This window comes from Sinohyriopsis cumingii, chromosome 3 (genome assembly GCF_028554795.1).
Source record: "Sinohyriopsis cumingii isolate HCF-2022 chromosome 3, ASM2855479v2, whole genome shotgun sequence".
Taxonomy (NCBI): domain Eukaryota; kingdom Metazoa; phylum Mollusca; class Bivalvia; order Unionida; family Unionidae; genus Sinohyriopsis; species Sinohyriopsis cumingii.
In genome coordinates, this window is record NC_142963.1 from 124278402 (window position 1) to 124293188 (window position 14787).

A 14787-nucleotide genomic window follows, 5' to 3' on the forward strand; every position below is an offset into this window, starting at 1 on the left:
GTAATTCTCAGCGATAGAACAATGATCTTGGAAGGCATCAGTGGCAGAATGAGAGTCATCGATGCTCCTGTCGAGAAAATGTGACAAAATCGAATATTTCCAAATTTAGATTAAGCGATTATTAATATGACTTACGAACATGTCAGCGTAACTCTGACCCCGGGTCAGATAAAAAAAACTCCAAACAGCAACAGCAAAGCGATGCGGTATGAAATTAACCTTGAAAAATGATCAAATTCACGGTGGGCCTAACAAATTATCGCTAACTAAAAATCAACGTGAGCGATTTACCAAAGCCAAATCAGCGAATTCTGGCGTTCATGTGAGTCTTTCCATAGGCGCAATCAGAGACATGGTCAAGGTAGGCGGATTTCTCCCTTTCCTAGCGCCTATATTAGCTGCGATTGCACCGCCTATATTATCAGCCGTGGCTGGATTCGCAGGTAAAAAAATATTAGATAAAATTACAGGAGGGCGATACCGTAAAAAAAAGGGAGGAGCCATGCCTATTCCCCCCGCCATGGTAATGAATATAAAAAATCTTCTGCAACGGCTGCAAGCACAAAAACCAGGATCCGGCCTAAGACTGGGACGACCTCCTCCCATATACGGATCCGGCCTAAGATTAGCACGCCCTTATCAAATTTAGATCTACTTGGCGAAGTAAAGAAAAAAAAAATAAAATTTTTCAGGGGCGTATTTATGCGGGACCAACTACCAGAAAAACCAAACCCTACCGAGACGGGAATAATTAATCTCGATTCAAATACCGGTCCCGGCACACACTGGGTTGCCTACGCGATTAATCCTCGCGAAGTTGCTTATTTTGACTCGTACGGATTAGCACCACCGAAAGAATTCATCAACTACGTGTCTTCGTTGAATACTCCGATTTGGTATTCGACACTTCCAACGCAGACATTAACGGATCCACCAATATGCGGCCCAGAGTCAATTAACGTCCTCGATGCGATTTCAAAATCATCCAGTCCGTATCACAAAATTTTATTTGAATATACCGTAGATAAATACCATGGTTGACATTTATGGTAGATCCCTCTTTAGGAAAAAGGAAAAGGAAATAGATGGCGTCGATGTATCAAAATTCGCAACCAAGAGTGATATCAACAATCTCCTATCACTGTCAGAGATAGATCCTGGCGAAGTTGCTGTTTTTCAAAATACCGAAGGAAGATTACAAACTAGCAACGTCAAAATAGCTGATATAATCAAGCGAGACGAATATAACGAACGCATCGAGCAGTTTACTCATTTGTCAGATTCGGTAACAAAATCCATCGCTGACATCGCTGATCTTATCGCGAAGTTACCATCGAAGGCCAATATCGCAGATGTAGAAAAAAAGGACAACGAACTATCAGCGACGTTGCTTCTAAAGGTCGATAAGGCAGCCTACGATGAAGCTCAAGATAAATTGACAAAAAGACTCAACAGGCTAAATAATGATCTTAAAAAACTCGACGAAGCACTAGATAAACTTAGCAAAAAAGTTGACGAGAATATAAAAAAATCCATCGATACATCATTCGCCGCAGATCAACTAGTAAAGAGGAAAGTTGATCAAGAATTACACGATGATCTCAGTGATAAGGTAGGAAAAATCAACGAAGATATCACCAAGATTTTTGCTGATGTTAACGAAATAAAAACCACAATGGGACAGAAAGGCGATAAAATACTATACGACGATCTCAACGAGAAAACAAAAAAAATAAACGAGGATATTGCCAAAATCAACAAAGATATTAACGAGGTGCGTGGATTGGCGAGTCAAGGTGCCGATACACTATACGACGATCTCACCGAGAAAATAAAAAAAATTAACGAGGATATTGACCAAATCAACAAAGATATTGACACGGTACGCGGATTAACACATCAAAAGGTCGATAAAACATCACATAACGATCTCAGCGAGAAAACAAGAAAAATAAGCGAGGATATTACCAAAATCAGCGATGATATTTCCATGGTACGTGAATTGGTGCAACAAAAGGTCGATAAAACATCACACGACGAGAAAACAAAAAAAATCAGCGATGATATTTCCATGGTACGTGAATTGGCGCAACAAAAGGTCGATAAAACATCACACGACGATCTCAGCGAAAAGTTAACAAGAACCACCAGGGATGTTACTGGCATTCTCGACGATATTACCAAAATAAATACCGCAATGGGCCAGAAAATCGATAAAACATCACATGACGATCTCAGCGAGAAAACAAAAAAAATCAGCGAGGAAATTGATAAAATTAACAAGGAAACTTCCAAGATACGTCAAATCGCAGATGAAAAAGTCGATAAAACATCACACGATGATCTCAGCGAGAAAACACAAAAAATCAACACAAAAATTGAAAAATTGGCGCTTATTGTTATACCACCGGACGTGGAAAAAGTAGAAAAACTTCATTGTTATGTGCCATTTGTAGTACAAGCGCGAAATAAAACATGGAAACCTGAGGTAAATGCTACGAGTTTTATTGCGCCAATTACTGGCGTATATCGAGTATATTTCATATCCAGGATAAAATTCACGGTAACAACTGAATTTCACGAAATTAATACGTTTCATGAATATTATCCTGGAATTTTTATTATTTCCATGGAGGGAAATACCAGGGAGGTATTTACATTAGAACCACCGGATAGAACCATCACAGGACCAATCAATTATTTTGCGATTTACGAGTATTTATCCGGGTGGAATAATATTCCGTACGAAACCAACTAAATACCGCAATTGTTATCGTAGATTAATAAATGACCGCATCGGATTACCGTTACAATCAGGCGAGGTCATGGCAGGATTCGTTAAAAATACTACTTGACGATTATCAAATAAAAATAAAAAAATACCAGCGCAGATTAGTTACCATCGATGTTGCTGTGTACGCGGTATCCGCGGTAGTAGCCGGTGCAGGAATAATATTATCCGCGGTAACAACAATCGCGCCGATCGTTGCAACGATAATAATATCATCAACAACGACAATCGCTGGTGTTCTCAATATCATCGCGAAAAAGATATCCTCGTGCACGAGCGAGAAATTATCCCTGTACAAGAACAAACTATCCCAGGTCAACAACGCGTATTCAAAATTATCATCGTTGCTTTCTGAGAGTCTCAATGACGGCGTTATCTCCGATCTAGAATTTTCCTCGATGATAAGCATCTACTCGGAGATTGAACAAATGAATATTAATAATGTCCGAACTAGCCCAGATCGTGACAAACACGACCCCGCTGACAACAACGCTGATATCGTTAAGCTCCACCAATCCAGAATTTAGCATCGACTTTCCAACGCCAATTATCGTCAAGGAAATTGCGCTGTCGCAGTTACGCGTTTACAACAGCTGGCCCAATATCAGATCGAAATCATTCGGTAGATTATTGTCAAATAATTCACTTGTTATCGCTAATAAAAAACACCCCGATGGAACTCCCGATTGGATTCCCGTTAGCATACCAACAGGCAGTTACGAAATTGAACAAATCGATGCGGAATTCGCATACAGAATATCAAATATAACCGGCGATGCTACTCCAGGAATAAAAATATTATCACACGAACCAACGTTGTCGTCGATCATCGAGATAAAACCGCCGTACATGGTCGATATTTACCATTCGTCGATTAGGACAGTGCTAGGTTGGCCTGAAATAGCCCCTCCGATAAAACCAGAAAAACCGAAGGTGTTTATCCCAGGTTGGCACGAGGAAGCCCCTCCAGATCCACCTGAACCCAAAAAGGAAGATTTTATCACCGATGAAGGATATTACGAAACAGCCATCAAACACAAGGATCTTGTCGAAGATGCCATCATTCTCATGAATAATCACAAATCCAACTCGCTATTTTTTGCTTTCACTCTCCGGGATAAGATTTTCTCATGGCTGCCTCTTCCTAAGGTCCCCTCGGATGTTCTCGATGTCAATGTTTTACAACCTAGACGAGTAAAACCAATAGATGGCATTTTAGTGAGAAGAACCATTGAGGATTTTAATCAGGAACATAAATTACAATTAATTTTACTAAAAAAAAATTTTCATGATTGTATCTTAGAAGAATCAGAATCATGCAACAAACTTATCATCGAACGCGTGAAGATTCTTAACCAACTCGCGCTTGATGTTGAATATTATCATGGCATGTTCATTCGGGCGATAATCGATGATATATCAGTTGCTGATTATGATCATCCCGTGAGCAGCTTCAGGCTGATCAGGAATTCAGGAGAGAAACAAAAATTTATGACATTATTCGGATTGACCGAGGAAACGCTTCCGAATTATAAATTTCCCGATTACAGCGTTGATAAAATGAGAAAATCCGTCACCGATACCATTCATGATTTATTTCCTAAATTATATAACGCGTGGCTGACTAACAAAATAAAAACGAAATCAATTCTTCACCATGACAACGACGGAGTTGGGCAAGGGCGACATATCTCGCCGGGCATCGTTAATATAACCGAGGTTATCGCGATTTATCTTCACGCGGATGTTGTGGAAAACAGCTACAATGTTGATCCGTCCGTGTCAAAACAAGCACAGCAGGGATTTATCTTGTATTCGTTTTCACCTAGCGTCTCTCCGGGATATTTGATAATAAAAGAGCCGGTGAATCCGTTTTATCTGCGATGTCACAATCGATTATTATCAAGGATAAATTTCAAACTAACGGATCAGAATGAAAATTTACTTGATATACGCGGAGAAACACTAAGTATCAGCCTGTTGGTAAAATCATAGATTTGGAATCGTGAGAATCTTCGATTCTAATTTTTGAATCTGTCCACGGAAAAAAACAGGCCAAAAAAATAAATAAAAACCAAGGAAAATTTCAAAATTAATATATTTTTTTAATTTTTGTTTTTTTTTTGTTGCAGAAATCTTCAAGATTCCTTGACCTTATCATCGACCAGCTTTTTCAGCTGCCTGACACGTGAGCTTGTAATTTTTCTTGACTCATATGCGTCTGATAAAATCAACCTAGCTTTTTCTACCAGCGTCGAGAATTTAACGAAATCCTCGATTTGATTATCGCTGACTGTCGCAAGTGATTGATACATCGCAATTTGGATCTTTTTTATTAGTTTGTACTCTGACGGTAGAGTGTATTTATATTCGAGTTTTCCTTGAACAATCGTCTCGAATTCGGATCGAATTTTATCTGTATCTAACTCCGAGGGGAGATTCACATTTTTCTTTCTCAGGTCATCGATGGCTTCGATGATATTGTTTATATTTTCTTCGTCCATTATACAATTTGTATTATTCAATTATTTTTTAAAATTCTTCGTCCTCACTTTCCGAATCGAATATTATCGGAATATAAGAAAATTTGATCCAAGCGTCAGAATCGTAAGAAAATGCCGCGCTAGTTATTTTTTCTGCCGCGAATCGTACCGTGGAAGAATTAATACCGAAGTATTTTCCAGCGGCAGTCATTGATTCAAATGCAAGCTCCTTTCCTGTTTCTAGATTTATCGATTTTACCGCCTTGGCATATTTTGGAAATCTACCAACATTACTGCTGTGAAGTAAATTTTCACTCGGAGTTACAACTCTAAGATTGGATAGTTTGTTGTTAAGTTTATTTCCATCGATGTGATCAATGACAAGTCCAATTTCTATTGGTCCGTTGAAAACTTCGAATACGAACCTATGAATAAAATAATTCGTTTTTCTTTGTTTTTTATTTTTTCCGACGGTAAAAGCAAGATATCCCGAATTACAAACGAAACCAACAAGATTCTTTGTTCTGGCATTTCTAACGGTACCATCCGATGATGCTTCGTATCCCTCGATGGTTGGGTGAGATTTGAACTCGTATGTGATTGTTGTTGTAGGAATCGTTGATTCTGGATTCATATACAATAATCTATCTGTCTAAATCATAATTTGCCTTGAATCGATTAATATAATCTTCTTCGCATGTTATTATCGACGAGGATCTCTTTTCGTAATATCTCCGTAATTATCGATAATTTTTCCCTCCACAGGATAAACACAACCGTGTCTTTCCTCGAGTGCCAACTTGACAAACTAAACACCGCTGTGGTCCTTTACTGCCACGTCGAATCGCATATATATGAGCGCCGCAATAATCGCCTCTGCAGGATTTATCACATGATTTTACTGAACCGATTGGTATCCACGCACATTGATTCATTATAATTTAAACATTTGTCTAAAATATAATAATGGATGCATTTGATCTTGATGAGGCAGAATATATCGTTCCTGAGGTTGATCGTGCGAAAAAAGAATTTTTCGATGATGGAGCTGTTCATGTTTGGTCGACTTGGAAAACGAACTCTGTTGATGCTACGATGAATCTGGAACGAGCCAAGAAAATAATCGAGCACATAAAAAACGAGCATAAAGAAGAGCGATTTATCTTTGGAATAAAATTTATCGCACAAATGCCGGACGATACTTGGATTATTCGCGATAAACGAGATCCCGTGCGTGGCGGTAAGAAAAATGTCGTTCTTGATAAAAATTCTAAGCCCGGATTGTTATTAGGAATCGACGGTCCCTATTATGCGAGAGCGTATCCATCTAGCGCTGTTGTTTATGGAATTTATCGGCTGAATAACAACCCGGACATGAAAAATCTACCTGCGATGAAAGAATCGCCGAAGATAAACTGCGTGGCTGAGCGCGTTATCGAGCACATGAAAAACGCCCGGCGTGGATCTGGTCTGACCCAGTTGAGGTTGGATAAAATTAACACGTGGGCGAGGACCGTTGCTGATGGTGCATCGGTGGACGATGTAGCTGCGTTGAGTAAGAAACTTAAATTTCCAATCACGGTGAAAACGCTATCGGGAGAAATATTATACTCGTCGCCGTATAAATCTCGAGGAGTACCAATCGAGATTGTCGATCATAATTCACACGCGTGGTCACAATCGGTAATGATATTTCCGCGAGATCGTGCTGTTAAATTTTATCCCACAGATAATAAATCTGCGTAATTTTCTGCGAAGGACAATTCCGATGCCATGTTCAGATATATCAAAAAATTAGCCGCGTCTGATCCAATATCGATTTGGTTGTTCTCGAGCGAAGAAAAGTACGATCAGTTTATCTTGCCACGCGGAGATATTTACCGTGATGAAATATTACACGAATCGATGAGAAATCTCGCGGTGAAATATTCGTCGAATCCCGATCAGCTATTAACGAATTGCTTTACGGTTCCATCTGTTGCTGCTCACGCTGCCAGAGAGAGAAATTCGTGGAAACCTACGAGGAATGAATATCTCGCTGATATTCAACTCAGCTGCATCGAGTACGGCCATGGAGGATTGTGGAATACCAAGTATTATTTCGAAGATATGATCTCCGTTGACATGAGCGCGTGTTATCCTGGAAGTTTCCTCGGATATGGCGATTGTGCGGATTATTTTGCTAAATTCGGCCATCCTACCAGCGAGATGACAAGGGTAGCAATTAACGGACCGTTGCCTGATTTTACCATGACCGGATTCGCTTGTGTTACTTCGTTCGAGTTTGCTGAAAATTTACATAAAATCTGTTATATTTGGTTCGGTAGGCATTTATCCCAGCGTCGTTGGGTCCCTACGGTGTTGTTGAGGTATATGCTGGATTCGTCAATGTTAGTGTCGTTGACGGTGAGTGAGGCGATTATATCATACAGGAAACAAACCGAGGTGTGGCTACCGACGGATTGTGACAACGCGAAGGATATCGGAAGAAAAATAATTGGCAAATTTACTCAGGGTGGATCCGTTGATCATAAACACCGACACGCTAGGTTGTTTATCAATGACGCCGAGATGGATTTTATTATCGCCGATACGGTATCACGAGGAATATTCTGCAACAGAGAGAATATTATCATTGATGGAGCAAAGTTAGGTACCGTGATTAGTTACCTCGATGGAGAATCAGCGCAGTATACGCATTTGAGGTCGTCGATGCTCGCTTATGTGAATATAAATTTACTGTCGATGATAAACAAATTTTCTGATATCGCGGTAAGGGTCGCGACGGATTCGTTTTATATCGATAAAAAATACCAATACAGGCTGGAAAATTTAATCACCGATGGTAGCTCCTGGGGGACGTGGAGGATAAAAAACGAGGATATTCTAGATTATTGCGAAGACGCCGATGTCGAAGATTGCGATAAATTTCATCGAGATAAATGTGAGAAAATATCGACGGCTGCATCTGGATTTAACCCGATTTCACGCAGTAAATTCGTCTACATGAATGGTCCTGGTGGTAGCGGTAAAACAACGCGAGCGATAAATTTATTTGCAAATTCCGATATGATCGTGCTGACTCCGACTCACAGATTAGCGCGAGAAATAAAGCAACGCGGAGTTGGTTCTTGCACGTATCATAGTTATTTCAAATACAGCGGTGGATTGTGGGATTCGGCTCGCATGGGAAACAAATATATCAACAAGATCATAATATTTGATGAAATTTGCACGGTAAATTTAGTCACGCTAAAATCAATCCTGACCTGGCTGGAGGGGAAAAATACCGCCGTGGTAATGTGCGGAGATCATGGTCAGCCTGATCCGATTGATGGCGAATCTCCTCATGAGTGGCTCAGAAACTTCGTTGATTATTATGAGGAAATCGACGCCGATTATAGATCCGATGATATTTTACTGACCGAATTCAAAAAAATAATTCGATTACAACCGAATAAAATTCAATGCGATGTGATGAGAAGAATAATCGACGAGACTCCGATGGATAATTTTCTAAATTTGTGGCGTCCCGATCATTTGATTGTTGCTAGCAGGAAAATTGTTCGTGATATTATCCAGGAAATGTTATTCAAGTTGCACTGCGAGAAATTTCCAACGCTGCAGGTGCCGTTATGTTACAGGCCCGCTGATACCAGGAAACAAAATATCAGTGTTACTTTACCCTGCGGAGAGGAAAAGATTTTAGTCTTGAATGATATTATCCTCGTTGATATTAATCTTGTTAATGACGCGATAAACGCAGAAAAATCGCCATGGAAACTAGGATATGCAACAACGATACATTCATCGCAGGGATTGACCGTGCATGGCCAGGTCTGGATCGTCGATGATAGAATTTCCTGGTCAAATTTAGTGTATTTAGCCGTGTCAAGAGTAAGAAAATTATCTCAGTTAGGTAGAATTCGAGTAAATCACATTAGTGACGCTGGCGGTAGTTGAGTATCTTTCGGTATTATTTGTAATTCTTCTTTGGTAAATCCGCGTTGAGGCGCTAACGAATCTAGGATATAAATTGCTGGTCTTCCCGATGATCTTGTTACGGCTGATATTTTGTGTGTTGTTACGCTCCAGTTTGGATCGGTTGCTCTTTTTCTGCCTCTTTCGGCCTCACCTTGCTTATACAAATACCTGACCGTGACGCTACCTAGTACAGGCGGAATCGTAGAATCTCGCTTTAGGGGTATATTCGATTTTGTAATTGCAATTGCAGGTTTCATTGCTATTGTTCGAGTTACTTCGTTATTTAGCGCGTTAATCACGTGAGGAAATCTTGATACCCAATCGTGAGATCGATTATCTTGAATAAATTCGCGTGCGTACTGATATCCGAATAATCTTTCCGCGAGTGTTTTGTTGAATCTCTCAACGATAGCTTGATTGCGATGAACACCTACTATACCGCGTCGGATTTTAACATTATTCTTTTTCATCAATGAAGTAACCGCACCGAGGAATTCTCGTCCTGGATCAATCTGGAGAAGCTTCGGCCAGGTCAACGGAGATCGTGAGTAAATTTCGTTAAACGCCTTAGCAATTTCTGTTGCTGTTTTATTCGATAACGGCTCGGCTTCTTTATATCTGCTAGCGATATCAACGATGGTCAGGACATACTTGTATGTGACTCCGTCAACGGTATCGTGAGGAAGAAACATTAAATCAGCCTGATGAACTTCATTAGGTACGCTGACAGTGAAACTCGCATATGGTATTTTCTTAGGCGGGGGGAGATATATTTGCCAGACTGCCTGTTTCGATAGCCACGATTCAGCGGTGGATTGTTTTACTTTTGCGGCCTTGGCAAGTTTGGCAATTGCTGATTTTCCTCGCCAAAATCCTCGCGGAGAATAATATATCTGCTCCATTATTATTTACCGGCACCGAATACTAATTTGCCTTTCATTCCGGTTTTCACCGCCAAAGCTGCCAATTTTTCTTTGAAACTTTTGTCGGGAATTGCGTTTAGTGCGTGAATTAGCCTGACATCAGCGAGATGCCGTTGTTGTAAATCCCCGCTACGATACGCAAGATCGTGATAGTAACACGCGTTATCGATGGCGTTTACCAAATTCGATAAGAATGATAATTATTGGCCCATCTGGTTCTGGAAAGACGCAGTTGTTGCTAAATTTGATTATGCGATGGCTAAAATGGGATAAATTGTATTTGGTTGCACCGTCCGTTGATGATCAGCGATGTTATTAAGTGCTAAAGGAATTCAGTGACAATACCGATGAGGGCACAATCGAATTTATCACAGACATTAATGAAGCTCCATCCGTGGAAAATTTAGATGGCGATGTTAATAATCTTGTTGTTTTCGATGATGTTATGCTGGACAAGCAGACCAACCCGGCTAGGATATTTTCGCGTGGCAGACACAAGAACACCGATGTGATTTACGTGACACAGCGATACACGCAGATTCCCAAGGTGATCAGGGACAATTGTAATATCTTGTCGGTGTTCAATGGCGTTGATACTCACACGTTGAGAAATATCCATCAGACCTGGTGTAACGGCGACATGGATATAAACAAATTCAAAAATTTAATCAGCCGAGCTCAGGCAACGCCGCACGGTTTTATCACGATCAATCTTCATGATCCGCGTAGTAGATATCGAATCGGTCTTGATCAAATTTATTCATGAAAACGCAGCCCAACGTTGCAAAATCACACTAACACAAAAAAATATCCCAGACCCCCCCCAGAAAATCTTCATTTTTTACTTGCTCAGAATCATCGATTTTGCACACAAAAATTGCACTCGGCGGGGATTTTACGCAAATTAATTTTCGTAGGAAGGTTTATTTCTGCTTTCTGAGGCTTCTACGGAGAAAGTTCTCGTAGGAAGGTTTATTTGGTCTGGAACGTCTGGTCTGTAGAACTTCCCTGCTGCTATCATACCAATTTTGACGAAAGGGGATGCAAATGAACCCTTTAATTACAGAGACATTCATCTACTATCTGTAATTTGTAAATATGTAAGACAACTTAGGGGTAGATGCTATGCAGTATTTTTTTACTTTAAAAAAACTTTGATAGATAGAGGGACATTTATTGTAGCAAAAGCTAGTTAGTAAAAATTTTAGTAGAAAAGTGTTAACAATCATTAAGTTAATTTATACTGATATAAAAGCATGTGTTAAGTCTAACAATCGTATCACCAATGTGTTGAATTGTCCTTTGGGCGTACGCTAAGAGTGCGTTTAATCGCCTTTACTCTTTTCTTTATTTTTGAACGGTTTTAAACCCTTTTTAGCTGAAGGAAACAGCTGAGTGTCGATAGAAACCTTAGAACCATTGTTACTTTTGTATGAGGACGAGTTAATTGTCTTTGCTAACGCTGCTCACCAGTTGCAAAATATGCTCAATAGGCAACGTACATAATGCCTAAAGTTTGAGTTAAAAGCGAATATAAAACAAAAACAAAGAGTGTTTGTATTTCGCAGAGGTGGATAGATATCACAGAAGTTACAAAAAGTGACGCTCTGTCCAAACATAGGAAAAGACTGAATCATATTATAAGTATTTGGGATGTATATTTTCTTCAAAACAAAACTCTTGGTATATGTGCCAGGAAACTATTTTCTCTGCAGGCACTGAAGACTATGCATATATTGAAGCAAAGTCTTTCAAAAGTTGGCAAATTACACGTAAGTGGACTGCTTCGTTTGTTTGACTCAAAGATAGCTCACATCCCTAACTATGGGTCTGATGTTAATTTACGATGCAAATGATATCGGAAAAGTTCAGTTGTTATCTTGCAAATATGATCTTGGTACATCTCAGTCTACTCCATATGCATTCGTATATAATGAATTAGGAAGATTTAGCATGCAGATTATAAGATATAAACGTATTTTGAAATATTGGCTTAGAATTCTAAAAATACCAAAATACAGATACCATAAACAATGCTACAGTTTTCAGTTAAGATGGGAAATTGTTTTTCCTGAGCTTACGATGTTAAAAAGCTTCTATTTACATTTGGATTTGGCAACGTTTAATGTACTCAGGGTGTAAATAATGAAACTACATTTCTGAGATTGTCCAGCCTGAGATATGAAGATATTTTTAGGCAAACGATGCAGGATGAGATCAAGTCGATGGAAAGATTCGTTTACATAGGTCATTGGGTACAGAATACACTTGTCAAAAATATATAGAATTGTTAGGAGATAGAGATTTAAAAAAATATATATATAATCACTATGCTTAAAGTGGGGGATTTGCCAATGAGAGGTACAATAGGAAGATACGAAAGTATTTATTATGAAGAAAGATTGTATCAAATTTGTAACGTTATAATCGACAATGAGTTCCATTTTGTTACTGCATGCCCGCTATATGGAGAATTACGAAGAAAATATTTACCCACCTTTGTATATAAAATTCCAACTTCAGAAAAATTTAGGACTTTTATGCAAAATGATATTAGTAAAATTCTTATGACTAATTTAACAACGTTTATTACAAAAGCCTCAAAGAGTTAGAGAAACCATAAGACTCTAGATCAGTATCACACACAGTATGTGCTCCATGCAGGATTTAGGGTTCTTTTTAAAGTAGTTTGTGTGATTGGTGTGTAATATATACTTGTATGTAACCCAATTCGAAAAATGCAATAATTATTACTTTCATGTATAACACTTCCAGTAAATACTAGCATGATGTTCTTTGTACCGCATGATGTATGGATATGTATTATGGGCCAGAGGCACGTATTACAAATAAACATTATTATTATTATTATTACATAAATTAGGGACGACATGATGTATAATAAAGAAGTCAAATTTGCACACTTATTGTACAGGAAATGGTGCAAAATAAAGTAAAATTAAAATAAAATGTCTGAAATGTTTTATATAAGAAAAATGTGTACAGTCAATAGTGTTAAGAGCGAAGAGAAAGAGACACCTCTGGATCAGTTTTCCCTTGGAAAATAATAATGTATTTATCAGTAGATAATTTCCGGTGTTTCATAATTATTATCCTATTTTTTTGAAAAATAAATCTTTGGGTGCTTAAGGGGAGTACGTATTGAAAACAAACCATAAGCTCGTAAAATATCCGTTCCGATGAAATTTAAAATGAAATAATATCCGCCAGCACCAATAAAATTCAGACCCCATACCTGCACGAACACCAGATAGGTCGGTAGATAAAGTTGCTTGTCAATTAATTTAACTGGATAAATTATTTTGGGCTCAGTGCTGATAAGCCTTCGAACTGTATATGGTTTGCCAATAGCACTGGATGATAAAGCATGTTTGATCAGAGACAGCAAGAATAGTTTAATGTGTGTTACACTGTCAAAGTGGACACACGCTATCGAGCCTGTTTCCAGCCTTGTCTGCGGTACCCAGATACTGCCATATTGACGCCCTCCGCTGACCTTACATGCATACGAAATCTCGCGGTCCAGCTTGTTTCTTTTTTGCTATGAATATTCATACGAACTGCTCTTTACGTGAGATCCAAAGTCCGTGTAGACGGTTCATACGACCATCCTTCAGGTGAAGAGTGATTTACAATCGTTATCAGAAAACGTTTTATCTAGTCCAGTCGAAAGACAACGCCTTAAACGCTGATTGCTGCTGTTGTATCATTCTAAGGAGAGCGAAGACTGGGACCGCCTGTGTCTGTTGAACTATCAGACAGTCTTTGTATTCAACAGGCGGATAAGGAAGTGACACAGCTGGATAGAAACTCAGTCAGTTCTGTGATCCATCCTATATTATATAATACTGTGTGAAAAGTTTCTTCTGGAGATGGGAGAGGAAAAGTTTCACCGAGCGGCCCGCGATGGTTTTCTTGACATTCTTCGGTCAGCCACTCGGAAAGACCTGAGCGAGACGGATGAAGATGGCATGACTCCCGTTCACTGGGCAGCCAGCCATGGGAACCTGGACGCCCTAAAAATGACCCTTATGAGGGGGTAAGAAACACAAATACGCATACACACGATATGATGTGGGGCAGATTAAATGAGTTCTAGAAAGGGGGGTGTCAGATTTTAATTAGAGAACAGGAATGGGGGTAGGCTAATATAGTCAACGAAAATGAAATGTATTGAAGGAAAAATGAAAGCTTGAGCACCCAACCTCTTTCAGTCTTAACCAGAAAGTTGCACTTCATTACCTCGTAATAAGGGAGTGACCAGGAAATTATCGGCTTGTCTTGGTATGTGGTTTATGTTAACGTTACAGTTATTTTTATACAGCCATCCAGTCTGTTGTAAACTCATTTGGAACGTAATGTAAATATAGCATGCCCCCTTCCTCCCAAAGCAGATTTGTCTTAGCGTGCCACGTGGAAATTTGAAAATTAATATTTAATATCAATTTGTCTTGAACAGTTTCCCTTTTATCAGTTTTAGTTCTTAATTGTTCTTTTTCCCTCGCAGCCGTGCAGGTTGTAACAATTGGCTTGATGTATTCAAACCTCTGTCTCGTGAATGCAATTTCAAAGCAGGCCATTTAAT

At 39.1% G+C, this 14787-nt stretch overlaps 1 protein-coding gene across 1 annotated transcript in view; it reads left to right on the forward strand.

Moving 5' to 3' along the window:
* The first annotated feature begins 13505 nt into the window (after positions 1-13505).
* The window catches only part of LOC149803768 (pre-mRNA splicing regulator USH1G-like), a 33819-nt gene continuing 32537 nt past the window's right edge, over positions 13506-14787 (forward strand). Inside the window, exon 1 of the mRNA XM_089953550.1 lies at positions 13506-14241. Within this exon, the coding sequence (XP_089809676.1) occupies positions 14075-14241 (167 nt within the window). The 5' untranslated portion in view covers positions 13506-14074. The remainder of the gene's footprint in view (positions 14242-14787) is intronic.